Source organism: Carlito syrichta, unplaced genomic scaffold, assembly GCF_000164805.1.
Source record: "Carlito syrichta isolate Samal-C Ts95f unplaced genomic scaffold, Tarsius_syrichta-2.0.1 Scaffold303579, whole genome shotgun sequence".
NCBI lineage: Eukaryota > Metazoa > Chordata > Mammalia > Primates > Tarsiidae > Carlito > Carlito syrichta.
This window is the reverse complement of record NW_007247675.1, coordinates 184,828-203,700: the sequence shown is the minus strand read 5'-3', so window position 1 is coordinate 203,700 and position 18,873 is coordinate 184,828. Positions and strand designations below refer to the sequence as shown.

Sequence of the window (18,873 nt, the reverse complement as noted above, 5' to 3'; positions counted from 1 at the left end):
TTGAGGCAGAGTTGAGATGGGGTTGTCAACCTGAGCACCACCATGTGATTACTCTAGTATGGCAGCCTCAGGGAGTCAGACAGAACTCTATGACAGGTCAGAACTCTAAGAGTAAGTATTCCAATGAACAAAGTAGAATCTGAGTATTCTTTTATGTTAGACTTACCTCTTTTTAAAAATTCAATGTATTTTATTATAGAGATGTAGGGTATAAGTGAGGAGTAAATACATAAGTAGGCAGCATGCAGGTGAAGTTTGAACTTTTAATTGGCCCTCACTCCCCCTGGTAGTGGACTAGGTATACTTTGTATTGTCACGTGCCCCCTATCCTCATCTCTACCTGCTCCTCAGCAATGTCCAGTGACCGAAGATCCCTCCCATGTGCTAATGTGACTAATGTTTAGGGCCCACTTATGAGTGAGAACATGTGAAATTCAGTTCTTTTTTTCTGTGACAGTTCACTTAATATTATATTCTCCAACTTAATCCAATTTGCTGTAAACTCCATGATTTTGTTCTTCTTTATGGTTGCGTAAATGAGATCAGCTAAAGGCATCATTAAGGTGTGAGAAAAGATGTTGAACATTTCATGCTAGGAAACAGTTTTTGAAGATAAAACAGTTTCATATTTATACCCCCACAGAGTTGAGACTGGTCAAAATCCCTCAACAGAAATGTTCACAGCTCTTCCCTGCATTGAAAGAAGAAATTAGCAGCAGATGCACAAAGTGAAATAAGAAGATAACAAAATAGAAGAGAGTTTTATGGGACTTTTCCGAATCTTTCAGGAGGCCATAAGCAGAAAAACTGGGATGTTGTACTTTTACTAAAACATGACTGTCAATTCCGCCAAGCATTACTACTCCCATCCTAATCTATTACTTGAGGAAGTTGTGATAATATCCTTGATCGGTCATTCAAACAAGTAAAACCTCTAATCACTCTCAGTCTAAAAGATTTTCTTCTGAACTAAGCAGAGACCAAGAAAAGGAATAATTTCTAACAATATTACACCTTTTGAGCAACTTATTAAGTAATTACATTGAAAACTTCCACATATTCCACAGTGACATGCATTTAAAAACAAATTATAATTAAAAAAAAGAAAGGGTCGAGATGAATTTTCAAAAGACTCTTTTCAATTTCAGGAAATATTTCAGAATGGATGATTTCATATGATAATTATTTTATCTTGCCTGGCCTGATGAAACTCTCAATGATATATACAAGGATTCTGTGTGAAAGAGAAGTTGAAACTCTGATGGCTTTTTGAGGTTAAAGCATAGAAAACGATGAAGTCACACAATGAAATGCACTACTAGATATGCATGCAATTCTGCAAACAGATCTCATTGGCAGCTGTCACAATTTCTCTGGACTTATGCTATGAGGAAAAGGAACAGGTTTCTGAGTTTCCCCGGGAGACTACTCAGCTGTCAGTCCAAAAATGAAAAACACCTCAGCAGGGACTCGTTTAAGAGTCTTAAATCCAAAGAACTGCAGTATAACATTGATTCTGTCCATGCCATACTTACTAACTTTACTCGCAATTATGGAGAAATTATACTGTGCAGTGCTTTCTCTGTCTAGTAATTCATTAGTGGCGATGGTTCCTTCTGTTCCATCTATTGTAAAGTAGCTGTCTCCATCACTCTTCCAATCTATGAAGTACCTGTATACGAAAAAAGTAGATGCAAATGTGCAATGATTATACATTAATCATAATGGCACTTAGGCTAACTTGACACAGTTCCGTATTTCCCTCCCTGTAGCTATTACCCACCTTGCAATAAAGAAGAGTGTAAATGACAGCTTCTTTATTGCAAAGTCAGTATGCTCAAGGGGAAACTGGAAATAATGAAAGATTTAGTACTCCTGCTGTTCATATTATTTTAAGGTCTTGACACCTTGAAAGCTCAGCAGAGACTAAAATTCTAAAGCTGACCACGAGTTTCCGTAACCTGGTGAATATTAAAACTTTCTCAAGCAGTAAAAATTTCCTTATGGTGACTGTGACTGTGGGAACAGTTAGAAGTGGGGGAGGCATCTGTGAACAACAAAAAAACCCAGGCCAGAACAAGGTAAAATCTTTGTGTGTCTATGAATTTTGAAAATAGCGTTATGGAAACTAAGTGAACATTTTTTAACTGACAATTTGGTAATTGTACAAAAATATTTTCCCTCGAACACATATAAAAGGATCAATGTTGTTTTGTTATACTATATATCAGGTCAAAAAACTTTTAAAAGCACTGACCTTGGCTAATGTTGCCTCTTTATCTTTTTTATTATCTGACATGTTTGATAATAATAGGCATTGCCTTATGTGAAACAATTGGGCTAAAAACTTCAACAAAAAAAAAGACACCAAAACAAAAATTGCATTCATTTAAATCTTTAAGTAACTGTTGATATATAAAGTAATATTATGTGAAATTGCTTTTCAAACATGTATTTTCAATGATAATAACACTTAGCATTTTTAAATGTGACCATGCGATAGACATTATCTCAATGGTTAAACATATTATTAAATCCCAACAAAAATCTCTAAAACTGCATATTTTTAATACCTTTATTTTGCATATAAGGAAACGCAGGAAGACATAAAGGATTTTGCTGAAATTCATTTCGCTAGTAAGTTTCAGACTAATATTTGAACCAGGTCATCAACGTTCCCCATATAATGTTGTCATATAGTCTTACCAGTTTTAATACACAGTATATAATACATTTATCACCATTATTCTGGCCTGGAAACCAAAGAGGGGACATTTCAAACAATGACTGAAAGCAGATGGCTTTCAGTTACCCATTGAAATTCCTAAGCCAAATAAACAGATCTTATTCATTGTGAAAAGTCAGTTAAGGAATTTGTATCTCAAAATAGCAAGCTATTATTTAAACAAGTTGATTATTTGAAGCTGTCACAGTTTGCATGTCATTTTAATGCTAGATCAAAGCTAGTTTGCCTTTACAAATGAGATATATGATTCTTAGCATGTCGATATTTGTTAGTACAGGCATACCTTATTTTATGACTTTTGCTTTATTGTACTTTGCAGATACTGTGTTTTTTACAAATTGATGGTTTGTGGCATCCCTGTGTCAAGTAAATCTATTGGCACCATGTTTTTTTTTTTTTTTTTAATGCATATACTCACTCCATGTTTCTGTGTCGCATTTTGGTAATTATTGCAGTATTTTAAACTTTTTCATTACTATTATATCTGTTAGAGTAATCTGTGAACAGCAATCTTTGATGTTATTGTAATTGTTTGGGGGTGTCACAGACCACACCCATATAAAACCTTGAACTTAATCCACAAATGTGTGTTCTGATTGATCTACCAACTGGATGTTTTCCCATCTCTCTCCCACTCCTTGGGCTTCCCTAATCCCTGAGACACAACAATATTGAACTTAGGCCAGTTAATAATTTGACAGGCAGGGCTCATTGGCTCAGCCTGTAATCCCAGCATTTTGGGAGGCCGAGGTGAATGGATTGCCTGAGTCTGTGGGTTCAAGACCAGCCTGGGCAACTTGGTGAAAACTTGTGTCTACAATAAAATTAAAAAAAAAAAAAAAGCCGGGCATTATAGCACACATCTGTAGTTCCAGCTACTCAGAAGGTTGAAGCAGAAGGATTGCCTGAGCTCAGCAGGTCAACACTGGAGTGGCCGTGAGAATGCATGTCACTGCACTCTAGCCTGGGGGATGGAGTGAGACTCCAACTCAAAAACAACAATAATAATTATTATTATTATTATTTTACAATGCCTTCTAAGTGTTCAAGTAAAAGGAAGGGCTGCATGTCTTTCACTTTAAATCAAAAGCTAGAAATGACTAAGCTTAGTAAGGAAGACATGCAGAAAGCCAAGATAAGTTTCTTGTACCAGTTATATACATTTTGAAAGCTAAGGAAAAGTTCTTGAAGGAGACTAAACTGGCAAATTCAGTGAACAAATGGATGATAAAAAAAGAAAAGTACAAAGCCCTTATTGTCTGGATTTGAAGAAAGATTTAATGGTCTGGATAGAAGATCAAACCAGCCACAACATCTCGTTAAGCTAAAGCCCAATCCAAAGTACGACCCTGTGAAGGCTGAGCGAGTTAAGGAGGCTGCAGAAGAAAAGCTGGAAACTAGCAAAGGCTGATTCATGAGCTATAAGGAAAGAAGCCATCACCATAACACAAAAGTTCAAGGTGAAGTAGCAAGTGCTGATATAGAAGCCACAACAAGTTATCTAGAAGATCAAGCTAAGATCACTGATGAAGGTGGCTACACCAAACAACAGATTTTCGAGGTAGACAAAAGAGTCTTCTATAAGAAGAGGATACTCTCAAGAAGTTTCATAGTTGGAGAGGAAAAGTCAATGCCTGGCTTCAAAGCTTTAAAGGATACGGGTCACTCTCTTGTTAGGGGCTAATATAGCTGGTGATTTGAAGTGGAAGCCAGTGCACTTTTATAATTCTGGAAATCCTGGAGGCCCTCGTGAATTATAAAAAAATCTACTCTGCTTATGCTCTATAAATAGAATAAAGCCTGGTATGCAGCACATCGATTTACCTTACAGTTTGCTAATGTATTAAGCTCACCTTTGAGATCTACTGCTTTCAATATATGGCTGCTCTTTGGCAATGCACCTAGCCACCCAAGAGCTCTGATGGAGATTTATAAAGAGATGAATATTGTTTTCATGACTGCTAACACAGCAACTGATGGATAAAAAAGTCATTTTGACTTTCAAGACATATAATTTAACAAATATTTTTCACAAGGCTATGCTGCCATAGAGAGTGATTTATCTGATAGATCTTAGTAAAGTAAATAGAAAAGCTTCTGTAATGGATTCACCATTTTAAATGCCATTAAGAACATTCGTGATTCATGAGAGAAGGTCAAAATATCAACATTAACAGGAATTTGAAAGAAGTTTTTTCCTCCCTCATGGATGACTTTGAGGGGCTCAAGATTTCAGTGCAGGAAGTCACTGCAGGTGTGATGGAAATAACAAGAGCACTAGAAATAGAAATAAAGTCTGAAGATGTGAATGAATTGCTGCAATCTCATGATAAAACTTGAATGGATACAGAGCTGCTTTTTACGAATGAGCAAAGAAAGTAGTTTCTTGAAATCCGTTTATGGTGAAGATGCTATCAACATTGCAGAAATGAAAACAAAGGATTTAGCATATTACATAAACATAGGTGATAAAGCTGAGGCAGGATTTAAGGGGATTGAGTCTAATTTTGAAAAAAGTTCTACCATGGGTAAAATGTTACTAAATAACATCACAAGCTCTAGAGCAATCTTTTAAAAAAGAAAGAGTCAATTGACACACCAAACTTTATGGTTGTCCCATTTAAAAATTGCCAGAGTCACCACAACCTTCAGCAAGACCATCCTATCAGTCAGCAGCACCAAGTTCAAGGCAAAAGTCTTCACCAACAAAAAAGATTACAATTTACTAAAACCTCAGATAATCTCGTTTTTTTTTTAGCAATAAAGAATTTTTAATTAAAACATGTACCTTTTTTTAGACATAATCCTATTGCATACTTAACACTGTAGTAAAGTATAAACATAGCTTTATATGTACTAGAAAGCCAAAATGTTTGTTTGACTTGCTTTATTGCAATATGCTCTGTATTGTGGTGGTCCAGAACCAAACTTGCTATGTCTATGAAGTATAACTGTAACTAATTTCAGAACTTGAAGATGCTGAATATTATCAGAACAGGGCATAAACCATGCTGTTAATCTGATTGTGATGTCTCTGCTGTTTATTTGAGAACACTATACTGGTGTATTCTGATTTCTATGTAGTATATTACCTCATAGAAAGACACTGAAAAATTATAAGTGAAGTTAAGGTACATTTAAAATTCAGAGAGTACAGGGATACAATGAGCTTTATTCTCCTTATTGTGTATTCTTTTCTGAACAAGAAAGCATTTCTCACAACACTGTTTTTCAATACCCCTATTTAACTCACCAAATGCCGATTTTAAGAAGGAAATTTCCACTGAAACTACCTATTAACCATAGTATCCCCCAAAAGATTTGTTAATTTTGTCCTATTTGGCTAATTGTGTTCTATTGTACTATGGGAAAATATTTTTTCTAGAGGTGAGACATATGCACATATGTAGAATATGCCCACAACTGAAGGGTCTAGTTGGGTGGATATGTATTAACAGACGATTTCAGTGTCTGAAAGATAGAAAGAGAAGACCCTACAGGTGTGTCAAGAAAAGACACCTAGTGGCTGGACTCGGTGGCTCAGCCTGTAATCCCAGCACTTTGGGAGGCCGAGGGAAGTGGATTGCCTGAGCCTGTGGGTTGCCCACCCGGGCAACTTGGTGAGATTTTGTCTCTACAATAAATCAAAAAAATTAGCTGGGCGGTGTGGTAGTGCGTGCCTGTAGTTCCCACTTCTTGGAAGGCTGAGGCGGAAGGATCGCTGGAGCCCAGCAGGTCAAGGCTGCGGTGACTGGGAGCAACTCAAAAAAAAGAAAGAAAGAAAGAAAAGAAAAAAGAGAAGACACCTAGTGAAAAACCTGACATTAGAAGGCCATAGGAAAATAATCCAGAAAGTTTAAGCAGACAAGGAAAAGGGAGAGGAAAAAAGGTACTTCAGGAAGCTGCAATAGCAGTAGCAAACCCATATAATCAGTCTGGCAATGATAAGCTGTTTGGAATTACTATAGAAAAATATCGGAGAGGCACATAAAAAGAATAAGTAATTTAGGTCAAGAAAGGCCGTATGCATTATATTAAGGAGGTGGGATTTAATTCTGTGAGTGATAAACATTACTAAAGGAGATGATTAGGGAATGGATTAAAGGTCAACTGCTTTGAAAATATGTGCTGGATGTATGTGAAGTTGACAAGACTGTAACCATTTCTTGAACTGCAGAAACTGCAGTAGACAAAGTCTGTATCCAGGTTTGAAAAGAGATTTGATTAAATGGGTTTTAAGGAGTAGTTGAAATAACTAGGGTATACAGGATCAAGAATAGAAGACACAAGAACATGCTAGCTGCCTTTAATTTGATGAGGATGCTCATGTAGTGGGGGTGTTAGATTTGCTTGTTATGTCTCAGTGGAATGAAGATAAAATATGTAATTGAATTTATATAAATGCAGATTTCATATGAATATAAAAATAGATTTTTTATTTTGGCATTATATTTATTTATTTATCTATCTATTTATTTATTTTGCAGAGATGGGATCTTGCTATGCTGCCCAGACTGGTCTCAAACTCCTGGTCTCAAGTGATTCTCTTGCTTCAGCCTCTCAAAGTGCTGGGATTATGGGTATAAGACACTGTGGTTGGACTACTAAAAAGATTATTATGTCAAAGATGCAAAATGTTAGGATGGGTTTCCTTAGGAAACAGTAAGTCCCAGAGGTAATCAGATATTGGCTGTCCAAATACCTATGGTAGTAGAAATGTAGGCATTGTTGGCGATTCTGCAGTTTTTTTATTTTTATTTTTAGTTTAAAGATATGGGGTACAATTCAGGATTAGGTATACAAGTGGACATCATACAGGTAAAGTTTGGGCCTCCCTTTGGTTCCCACTTTGCCTGGTTTGAGATCAGGTGCCCTTATTGGTGTTATATACCTCCCCCGGCAGTTTCTGGCTATCCCTTTTTTATAGTATTATGGTGAATGTTCAGGGTCCACTTATATGTGAGAACATGTGGTACTGCAAAGTCCATAATTGTGTTCTTCTCTATGGCTGCATAATATTCCATCATGTATAGGTATCACCTTTTTTTTTTAAATCCAGTCCAGTTTCAATGGGCAGCATGGTTGGTTCCATGTCTTTGCTATTGTAAATAGTGCTAAAATTAATATGTGCATGCATATATCATTTTCATAGAATGATTTAAGTTCCTCCAGGTATATTCCCAGAGGGGGATTGCTGGATCATATGGAAGGTTAATTTCTAATTCTTTTAGGCATCATCACACTGTTTTCCATAGAGGTTGAACTAGATTACATTCCCACCAACAGTGTTGAAGCATTTCCTTTTCTCTGCATCCTTATCAGCATCTGTTGCTTTTTGTTTTATTAATAATAGCCATTCTTACTGGAGTTAGGTGGTATCTCAGTATGGTTTATACTTGCATTTTTCTTATGATTAGTGAGACTGAGCATTTTTTCATGTGTCCGCTCATATGTTTCCTTTTGAGAATTGTCTATTTATATATTTTGCTCACTTTTTAAGGAGACTGTTTTTTCCTTTCAGCACATTTGAGTTCTTTGTAGATCCAAGAAGTTAGGCCTTTGTCAAATATGAAGTGGGCAAATCTTTTTTCCCATTCTGTGTTCTATCTCCCTATTGTCTTGATGGTTTCCTTTGTCTTTCAGAAGCTTTTCAATTTGATGAAGTCCCACTTTTGTCAATTTCTCTCTTATGTCATGGCCTTTTGTGGTTTTGCTCAGGAATTGTTTGCCTATTTCAAATTGTGTAAGGGTGTCTCTTACATTTTCTAGGATTCTTAATGTTAGAGATTTTACTTGTAGGTCTTTGATCCATTTGGAGTTGATTTTGTGTATGGTGAAAGGTAGGGATTATATTTCCTTCTGCATGTGATCAGTCAGTCAGTTTTCCCAGTACCATTTACTGAATAGGTTTTCCTTTCCCAGTGATTACTGCTGGAGGCTATGTCAAAGATGATTTGGTTGAGAAATGGAGGTTTTGCTACTGGAATCTCTATTCTGTTCCATTGGTCTATACGTCTGTTCTACTAATACGAGTCTGTTTTGATTATTGTAGGTTTATAATAAAGTTTAAACTCTGGAAGTGTTATACCTCCTACTTTGTTTCTTTTTCTAAGTATTGTTTTAACTATTCTTGGTCATTTATGTTTCTATATGAATATCTGTATTGTCATTTCCAGGTCTGAGAAGAATGATGTTGGTAATTTAATGGGTATATTGTTGAATCTGTAGATTACCTTTGGTAGGATGGAAATCTTAACAATGTTGATTCTTCCAGTCCATGAACATGGAATATTTTTCCATTTGTTTGTCATGTTTGACTTCTTTGAGCAGTGTTTTATAATTTTCATTGTAAAGATCTTTCACTTCTCTGGTTAGGAAAATGCTAAGATTTTTGACAGATTCCATTGGATTTTCAAGTGATAGGATCACATTGTCAACAAAGAGGAATAATTTGGCTTATTTTTCTGTTTGGATACTCCTGATTTCCTTCTCTCTTGTAATTTATCTAGCTAGGACTTCCAGCATTATGTTGAACAGGAAGGGTGGAAGTGGGCAGCCCTGGCTTGTTCTGGTTTTTAGGGAAAATGCTTCCAATTTCTGTCCACTTAGCAATATGTTGGCTGTGGGTTTATCACAGATGGCTCTTACTATTTTGAGGTATGTTCCACTGATCCCTAAGTGTTCAAAGGTTTTTATGAAGAAGGGATGCTGAATTTAATCAAATGTTTTTCCTGCGTCAATGATATAATCATGTGGTTCTTTTTTTAATGACTGCTGATGTATTTAATTACATTTATGGTCTTGCAGATGTTGAACCATTCCTTCATCCCAGGGATGAAGCCTACTTGGTCATGGTGGATGAGTTTTCAGATGTGTTGTTGGACCTGATTTTCTAGAAATTTGTTGAGAATTTTTGCATCCATATTCATCTGGGATATTGGCCTGCAGTTCTCTTTCTTTGTTGGATCTTTGCCTGGTTGGGTTATTAGTGTGAAATTAGCTTCATAAAATGATTTTGTGAGAGTTCTGTCTTTCCCAATTGCCTGGAATACTTTCAGTAGGATTGGTATTAGCTCCTCCTTGTATATTTTGTAGAATTCTGCTGCAAATCCATCTGATCCAGGGCTTCCTCAATTTTTTTTTGTAGGTAGTTTTCTTATTAAGATGTTATTTTCTCCTTGTTTAAACCTTGAGAAATTGTGTGATATCAGAAAGTCTTCTATGTCATTTAAGTTATTGAGTTTGTTTCCATATAGGTGTGCATAGTAATTGTTAATTGATAATCATTTGTTTCTTCGGGGTCAGTTGTTACTTGTTCTTTTACATTTCTGATTGTGTTTTGGGGGGCTTTTTCTCTCTTTTTCTTGGTCATTCTTATTAGGGTCCATAAACCTTGTTTATTCATTCAAAGAGTCATTTTTTGTTGTTGTTGTTTTGTTAATTTTTTTTCTATGGTACTTTTGTCTTCTATGTCCTGTATGTGGGCTTTTACTTTGGTGATCTGTATTTTTCTACTGAAGTTAGGGTTTTGGTAGTCTTGCCTTTTCAGCTCCCTTAGGTGATTGTTAGGCTGTTAATTTGCTCTCTTTCTGTGTTCTTGATCTGTGTTTATAGAGATACAAATTTCCCTCTTACTACTGTTTTCATGGCATCCAGACATTTTGGTAAAATGCTTCTTCATTTTCATTTTCCAAGAACACTTTAATTTCTGTTTTAATTTTTGTGTTGATCCAGGAGTTGTTCAGCATCATGCAATTTAGTGTCCATCTCTTTGTGGGTTTTGACAGAATTTTGTTGGTCTTGATATTTATTTTTATTCGACTCTGGTCTAAGAAGGTTCATGGCAGTATTTCAATCTTGTCAAATTTGTTTATGCTTGATTTGTGGCCAGGGATGTGGTTGATCTTGGAGTATGTGCCATGTGGTGTTGAGTAGAATGTGTATTCTGTGGTTGTTAGGTGGAGTGTTCTGTAGGTATCTACTAAGTCCATTTGATAAAGGGTCAAGTTGATGTTCCTAATCTCTTTGTTGACTTTTTGTCTAAATGATCTATCTATGGTTAATAGTGGGGTATTTAAGTCTCCAGCTATTATAGTGTTAGAATCATGATCTTCTTTTAGTTTACTTAGTAGCGGCTTTTAAAAGACTGGTGCTCCTGTTTTGGCCACATATATGTTTAGGATGGATATTTCTTTTTGATGAATTGAACCTTTTACCATTATGTATCTTTTAAAATTTTTATAGCCTAAAGGTAGTTTTGTCTGATTTTAAGATCATGACTCCTGCCTAGTTTTGTGATTCATGTGCCTGAAAATTTGTTTTCCATCCTCTAACTTTGAGTCTGTGGACATCCTTTGTAGTAAGATAAGTTTCCTGAAGACAGTAAAATACTGGGTTGTATTTTTGTATCCAGTTTTCCATTCTATGACTTTCCAGTGGTGCATTTAGTCCATTCACATTTAGACTGATTATTGAAATGTGAGAGTTTGTCCCTGTCATAATGCTCTTATAAGGCTTTTTTTTTGTTTATATTTTGTGTTCATATATGAATTTTGTGTGTGTGACTATGCTACTTCTCTGTTGCTTCTGTGTTTGTTTGTTAACTTGTGGAGTATATGGTCTTTTTTTTTTTTTTTTCTTTTGTGCGGAGCACCTTTTTAAGCTTCTCTGTAAAGTTGGTCTCAAAGCAGCATATTATCTTAGGGATTCAATGTCTGGAGAGGATTTTAATTCTTCACTGCTGATAAAGCTTAGCTTGGATGGATAGGAAATTCTTGGTTAAAATTGTTTATCTTTGAAAGCAGTAAAGACTGAGGTCCAATTCCTTCTGGCCTATAGTTTTTCTGCAGATAAGTCTGGAGCAATTCTGATTGCTCTTCCCTCGTAGGTAATCTGACCTTTTTTTAGAATTTTTTCTTTTATACTTACTTTGTGTAGATGAGTTACTATGTGTCTAGGGGTTGGTCTTCTCAAAAGATGTCTTACATATGTTCTCTGAGTCTCTTGTGCCTGTATAGCTGTCCCTTTGGCCATATGATGGACATTTTCTTGATTTATTTCATGGAATGTTTCCAGAGTGTTTTCTGTTTCTCTTTCTATTTCAGGTATGCTGATCAGATGTAAGTTTGGTTTCTTGATAAAATCACACATCTCTTGGAAGAGTTTCCTCTTTCTTCTTAAGTTTTTTCTCCTACATTTTAATAGATTGGATTAATTCTATATTGGAACAGGAGACCTGCCATTAGTTCTCTTGCTCCAATTGCATGTTTCTGTGTTTGGTCCAGTGTACAGTGAGGTGTCTGTCTCTGAAATATCCTGCACTTGGAGTATTCTTTCTTGTCTCCCAGCTCTTAGATTCTTTCTTCTGTTTGCTGAATTCTGCTTCCCATGCTTGTCAGTTTATATTTCTTGGATGGAATTCTTTATTTCTGCTATTTCTAGGTACACTTTCTTGAGTTTGGCCAGTTCTGTTATAATTTAATTCACTTTTAGGTCTTGCTTTTCTTGATTTTAATTTATTCTATCCAACAGTTATCTGATCTCCATAAGTACCTTCTGGGCACTATCATTCTCAGAGATAGCCAATGGTTATGCCCCAGTGGTTGCTCTTTCTAGCACTGACTCTTTGCTAGGACTCTGATGGAGACCAGTAGTTCTTTGGTTTTTCTTCATTTGTAGCCATTCTCCTATCTTTTTCTTTAATTGTGTTACTCAGTGGAAAATGGAGATACAGCCACTTCTGATATTTGCTCTACATTTTGTCCTTCTTTGAGCAGGATATCTAGGATTGTTCAGTTATGAAGTAGGACTGTCAGTGAGGCATTGTGCTGTCTCTTTACAATTTTGAGTACTTACTAGGGGATGGGGACTGCAAGGATTCATAACCTATTGGCAGGTTATAATATTTGCTATCTGGTAAATAGCCCAGTTGGGACTTGCTCTCTGTCTCTGCACAGTGGGTATGCTTACATAGCCCAAGTCCAAGACAGGGTATAAAAGGGAAAAGAGAAGGGAGAAGGAGAGGAAAAGGGAAAGGAGGATAAAGGAAAAGAAAGAAAATAAAAAAGAAAATGCACAAAAAGAGAAAGAATAAAGGAAGAAATAGATGAAGGAAAGAATATAGAAAACCAACCAACAAATAAAACAACAAAACGAGATAATCAAACAAACCAATAGTGCCACCAGCCTCTTTCTTATTTCTGCAGTGTGCATTCATTGCTACGCAGCTCTGGCTCAGGATGGAGGGTGGATTCCAGAATTTCACATCTGCCATTACCCACAAGGACTTGTGCACTGGGGACAATGTTCTCTGAGGTTGCAAAGAGCAGCCCCAACGCAATATAGAGATCAGCGCCTGGTCTCAAGATGCAGTTCGGCTCTTCTACAGAGGCCCTCGAGGAGTACTTCCTCAGTTTCTCTGCTGGGAACAATTGCTCCCTTACTAGCAGTTACCACTCTCCAGATCTTGGGTCCTGGTGGCAAGATTCTAGAGCCCTGTCCAGGTTCAGGTTGTGCTCTCCCCACTGCTTCCTTGGGAATCTGCCCCAGGCTCTCTTCCTGCATTCCCTCCATGGCCCTCACTGCCAGCGTTCAGCTTATTCCAGCAGATCTTCCCAGAAAAAGCTCCCAAATTGTCTGCTGCTAGATCTCCTTCTCCGATTGCATGTTTCTGTGTTTGGTCCAGTGTATGGTGAGGTGTCTGTCTCTGAAGTATCCTGCACTTGGAGTATCCTTTCTTGCCAAACAATGGTCGATTTCAGAGGGGTGTGGCAATCACCCTTGGGTCTCAGGTTGCAGGCTATGCAAGATTCAGGCTGTTCAGAATTGAGAGAGAAAGCAGATCTCTGCCCAGTCCCAGAACAGAGAAAAAGCTGAGAGTCTGGGTTATTTCCTCTGGCAGGTTCAGCTACAGATTTCTTCCCGCACTATCTCCTTGGTCCCTGCTGCCAGTGCCTGGCCTGTTGCCTCAGGTGGTGGTATGGGTCAATTCCAGGTGTTCAGATGCAGCAAATCTTTTCTACCTCTTCCCAAGAGATACCCATGGGATGGTGGGTCTTTCTGCGTGCAGCGGGTGCCAAGTTCAGACTAGTGGCACATTGCAGCTGCTTCTTCAGGGGGACCTGGTACTTGATCCCGTGTCTCCCCTCAGTTGGACTTTCAGTCACCGACTTGCACACACAGATGGATGCAGATTAGTTTTTTGTGTGTGCATTCACCCTTGAAGAGACTCTCATGCTCTGACTGGACCTGACACCATCTTGCCCAATCTGCAATTCTGAAAGTATTTTACAACACAGATTGTATTACTATTTTTATATAATAAAATTTGGTTATCTTAACATGGAATGTGACACTTTTGAATCATTGTTTCATCTTTTTACTCTCACTCAGACCACAACATACTCCACTCCAACTATTCTAGTGAAGTGGCATAAAAGTGTGGAATCTGTACACAGATGGATTGTGGTCACATTAGAAAAGTCTTAAGAGATAAGATAAGCCAGAATAGTCATGTAGCGGAAATTTTGGAAAAACAAATGAGTATCTGTAGGGTCAAGGTCTCAAGTTGTCTTTTTGTCATTAATCTACAGACAAGCACTTCATATAATCATCAGGTTTTATTCAGCTTAATAAACACTAAGTTTTGATTAGGTTGTTTAATCTATTCACATGCAACAGTTATTACTGATATAACTGTATTTGCATGTGCTCTTTTCAAGTAGGTTTTATATATTTCTCATATATTTTTAGCCCCATTATTTCTTCTATTGGCTTTATTTTTCAAATGAATATTTTCTATTGCGATATTCATTTCTTTAATACTTTTTTCATTATCAATAATTTTGTTAGTGTATAATCTAGTTTTGCTATATACATCTTAAGTCATCAGATTCAAATTCATACTAAGTATAGTAAAATATAGAAATGTTATTCCTACATAGTGATATGCTGTTATTGTATAATATATATGCACATATTGACATAATATATATAAATTTTCTATATCTGTACATTTCCATTTTTTCTTTTTTTTTGAGTTGGAATCTGACTCTTTTCACCCAGGCTGGAGTGCAATGGCATGTTCACAATCAATGCAGCCTCCACCTGCGGGGTTCAGACAATCCTTCCACCTCAGTCTTCCAAGTAGTTGGAACGATAGACTCACACTGCAATGCCCAGCTAATTTTTGTGATTTATTGCAGAGAAGAGATCTCACCAAGTTGCCCAGGCTGGTCTTGGTCTCATGGGCTCAGGCAATCCTCTTTCCTTGGCCTTCCAAATTGCTGGGATTACTGGTTGAGCCACCATGCCCAGTCTGTAATAATTATTAATTTTTTTATTTTTTATTTTTAGGTAGCATTGTCATCCTGCCCTTCTGGTAAGATATTGGTTGCTGAGGGAAGACAGACCACATCTCCTCAACCACGCCTGCCAGACTGGCAAGTCCATCAAGCTGAACTGGTACAGTTTTGGGAGGGAGGGACCAGAATCTGGGTCAAGTTTCACTGTCTTCTGCTATTTAAATCATGTTTCAGTAGATTTTCTTGAATGAATGGTTCTTTAATGGTTCTTCATGCCCTTAGGAAATTTTCTAGAGACAGTAAATTATTTTTTTTAAAGAAATAATGTACATTTATGATTATTTCATCAGGAGTGGGTTTGCAGAGTACCTCCTGCTGTCATCTTGTAAATGGAACTTCTATCAGTTTTTGGTATTCCATTATTTTTTTCTCATTTATTGCAGTTAATCTGCATGTTATTTTTAAAGATCTTATTTATTTGAATCTTTGCAAATCTCTGTAAAGAAATCTCTTCTTTGATGTTGCATAGTATTTCTTTATTATGTAAATGTTGGCAAATATTACACAATTTGTATGCAGTGTATGTGTGTGTGTGATATGACTGTCCTTCTGACTCAAATCTTTTTCAATTACTTGGGAGCAGGGTCTAGCCTTGTTCCACCTCTGTGTTGCTAAGGACCTGGGATGTTATTTGTACACGACACCTGGTATTTAAATACTGCACTGAATTAAATGCACAGATCCTATTCTTCCTATCTATATAATAACTACATATTTCTACTTCAAGGTGACCTATTTAGAGCCTTAAGAATGTTCTATTTAGGACAGTGAACTCTTTCTGATTTGCTGACAACTTTCTCAGCTTTTAGACTGAACGTCCCAAGACCCAGAAAACTCTTTAGCTTCAGATGAAATTTTAAAAATTGATTACTTACTTACAGTTAATATTTGTAGCATATGTTATAATTTACCTAATTGATTCAAAGAGAAGACTAGCTTTATACAGTGAATTACTATGCACACAGGTCATGTTTAATTATAATTCAAAGTTTTTTGATAACATGTTTAAAATTCAAGTACTTACATAATTTATACCTAAAGTGTCTCTATCTCTGTGTTTTATATTTCTATATATCTATCAACCAGCAACCAATATCTTTCAAGCATATTTTATTTATTAGTCAGTTAAGTCTAACACTGACAAAAAGTTTGAAATACATAAATTAACCATCACTGGAGTACAATAAAAATACAGCATAAAGAACTCTAATTTTTGTGTTCAGAGAGAACTAGAATTATATACAATTTCCTTAATTTATCTTGCATAGTTAAATTAGGAATCTTTCCTCCCAATATCTATTTTCCTTATCATCTATACAATTTTGAAAATAATAAATGCCTAACAGTATAACCATGATTGTTGTTATAAAATGAAATATGATGTGGGTTGCATATCCCTGTGTTTGTTTTTTCCTCTTCTCCCCTCTCTCTTTCCACATTATTTTTCATTACTTTCCAGATGCAAATTCTTCCTTACCCACAAATGCATGTTTAGTTCTGGCTTCAAGGTGTGGCCTTCTACTTTAAAATACTTGAAATACAAAGCACCCACTGAAACCCATAAAGCACACAATATAAACACAAATATCTAGGTTCTACATAAGAGTGATTTTGTTTGGTTCTCATTCACTATTTTCTGACATCTTGATGTGAACTTTGTCACTTTGTGAGATTTGGCAATCCTCTTTCTCTGGATGCTATCCTCCTAGAAAGCTTAATACCTTCTGTAATATAGCTGAAACTTATTTGAACATTTTTTATTCAGGTAAACATCTTCAGCATCCTCCCATGGCTAACCAGATCCAAGATTATAGTTCTGGTACTGGCTCCTGACAACTTCCTGGTGTCCTGCCTTTATGTAATTGAACCCTATGCCTGACTAAACTATCAATATGAGACAACAATCACCATTTTATATGTTGACATTTTGCCTGATGTAACAGTTGGGAGACATCTATAAGCGAAGCACATCAGTGAACTGACAATGTAGTTACTCCTATATTTCCTGAACAATTTTAGAGAAGATATGACCCAGTTCTAAAATCCATATATCATTTTAAAGAAAGAGAGAACCCTCACATGCCTTACTGTGAGTTTGCAATCATCCACTTCCAATCTAAAAGTAAACTAACATTTTAATTGCGACTAATCACATAGTGTAATACAAAACAGTCTAATTTGGACTAGTTCACCAGTTTCAAAGAGCAAAAGACTTAAATTAAAAGTATGTTTGAGTCATTACATACTTATCTGGTGAGTAGATGAGATTTAAATTAAAAAGTAGATGTTTATAATCTATGTATAATGAAACAATTCTAGAGTTCATACAAATATGCACAATGACTGAAGCTGGGGAAAAAAAAAAAGACTTTTAACAGCAGAATAGGAATCAAAATTAAAACATTAACCTAGACTGAGCAAGCTACTTGATAGAGTGCAATTTTATTACTTTTCTGGAAATGAGTTTTCAGAAATGCCTTAAAAATTTTTATTCATTAGGTAAGCATTCCCCTTAAAATTGTGTCTTTCAATTTCCCTAATAATTTCCTCACAGTTAATGGAAATGCTAACTTTGACCCGTTCTCGATTCCCAAATACGTTTTGTAAAAAGTACTTGGTGCAAAGTGCCTCTAAAAGTATCACATCTCATTCTTTGAGCAATAAAAATGTAGAAATCATGATTCAAGTCAAGGTAGGAAAATATTCTTTTGCCCAGATAATAATAATAGATCAAAATGTCTTTACTTATTTCCTCTTAGTTGCTATTTTTTTTTGTTTTGTTGTTTGTCTTGCAGCAGACAATTAAATGAAAGTAAATTTAGGTCAATTTAATTTACAAACATTTTTCTAAGCACCTGAGCGACCTAAAGCACACTTAGATTGTAATTGCTCCACCAACAATCACAAATAAATGGTCACAAAGATGAAAATAGTAAACACTGGGGACATCAATCAGAGGAAAGGAGGATAGGGAGTTAGAATTCAGAAACTACCTATACCTATCTGGGGAATGAACAACCTGAGACCCAATCCCCACTGTTATGCAATATGTCCATGTAATGAATATGCATAAATATTCCCTGACTCTAAAATAAAAATAAAATATAAATTTTTTCTTAGTAATCACAATATGTTCCTCTGAAATGTTGTTGTCTCTCAGTTACTGATATCCTTTTCGTTCCTTTTACTTCTTAAGCTCCTCTTCATTTTTAGGTTTCCCTTAGTAAAAAGGTACAATTCAAAAGTTGTATCTTAAATTTTTTAGATATCTTCTATTGTTTAAGTGTTGATGAGAAACTAAACATTCATAAAATCATAATCATTGCCGGGCTTGGTGGCTCAGCCTGTAATCCCGTGCCTTTGGGAGGCTGAGGTGAGTGGACTGCCTGAGCCCGCGGGTTCGAGACCCGCCTGGGCAGTGAAACCTCATGTCTACAATAAATCAAAAACCAGCCGAGCATGGTAGCACATGCCTGTAATTCCGGCTACTCGGAAGGCTGAGGCGGAAGGATCGCCGGAGCCCAGCAGGTCGAGGCTGGGGTGGCCGGGAATGGCCACTGCACTCCAGTCTGGGCGACAGAGTGAGACTCCAACTCAAAAAAAAAAAAAATCATAATCATTGAATAAATGCATAAATTTTCTGTCCGTAAATTTTTCATTGAAGATATGTAATATGATTACAATAGATCTCTAAAGAAGGGGACACCTACCATAATCTACATCTTATTAAAATTATAATTGCTATATTTGTATTCAAACTTCCTA

The 18,873-nt window shown here is 36.3% G+C and overlaps 1 protein-coding gene across 1 annotated transcript in view; it reads right to left on the bottom strand.

The window, feature by feature from the left end:
* The window catches only part of CDH12 (cadherin 12), a 149,850-nt gene that overhangs the window by 30,891 nt on the left and 100,086 nt on the right, over positions 1-18,873 (bottom strand). Inside the window, exon 6 of the mRNA XM_008058681.1 lies at positions 1,536-1,672. Coding sequence (XP_008056872.1) covers positions 1,536-1,672 — 137 coding nt within the window. The remainder of the gene's footprint in view (positions 1-1,535; positions 1,673-18,873) is intronic.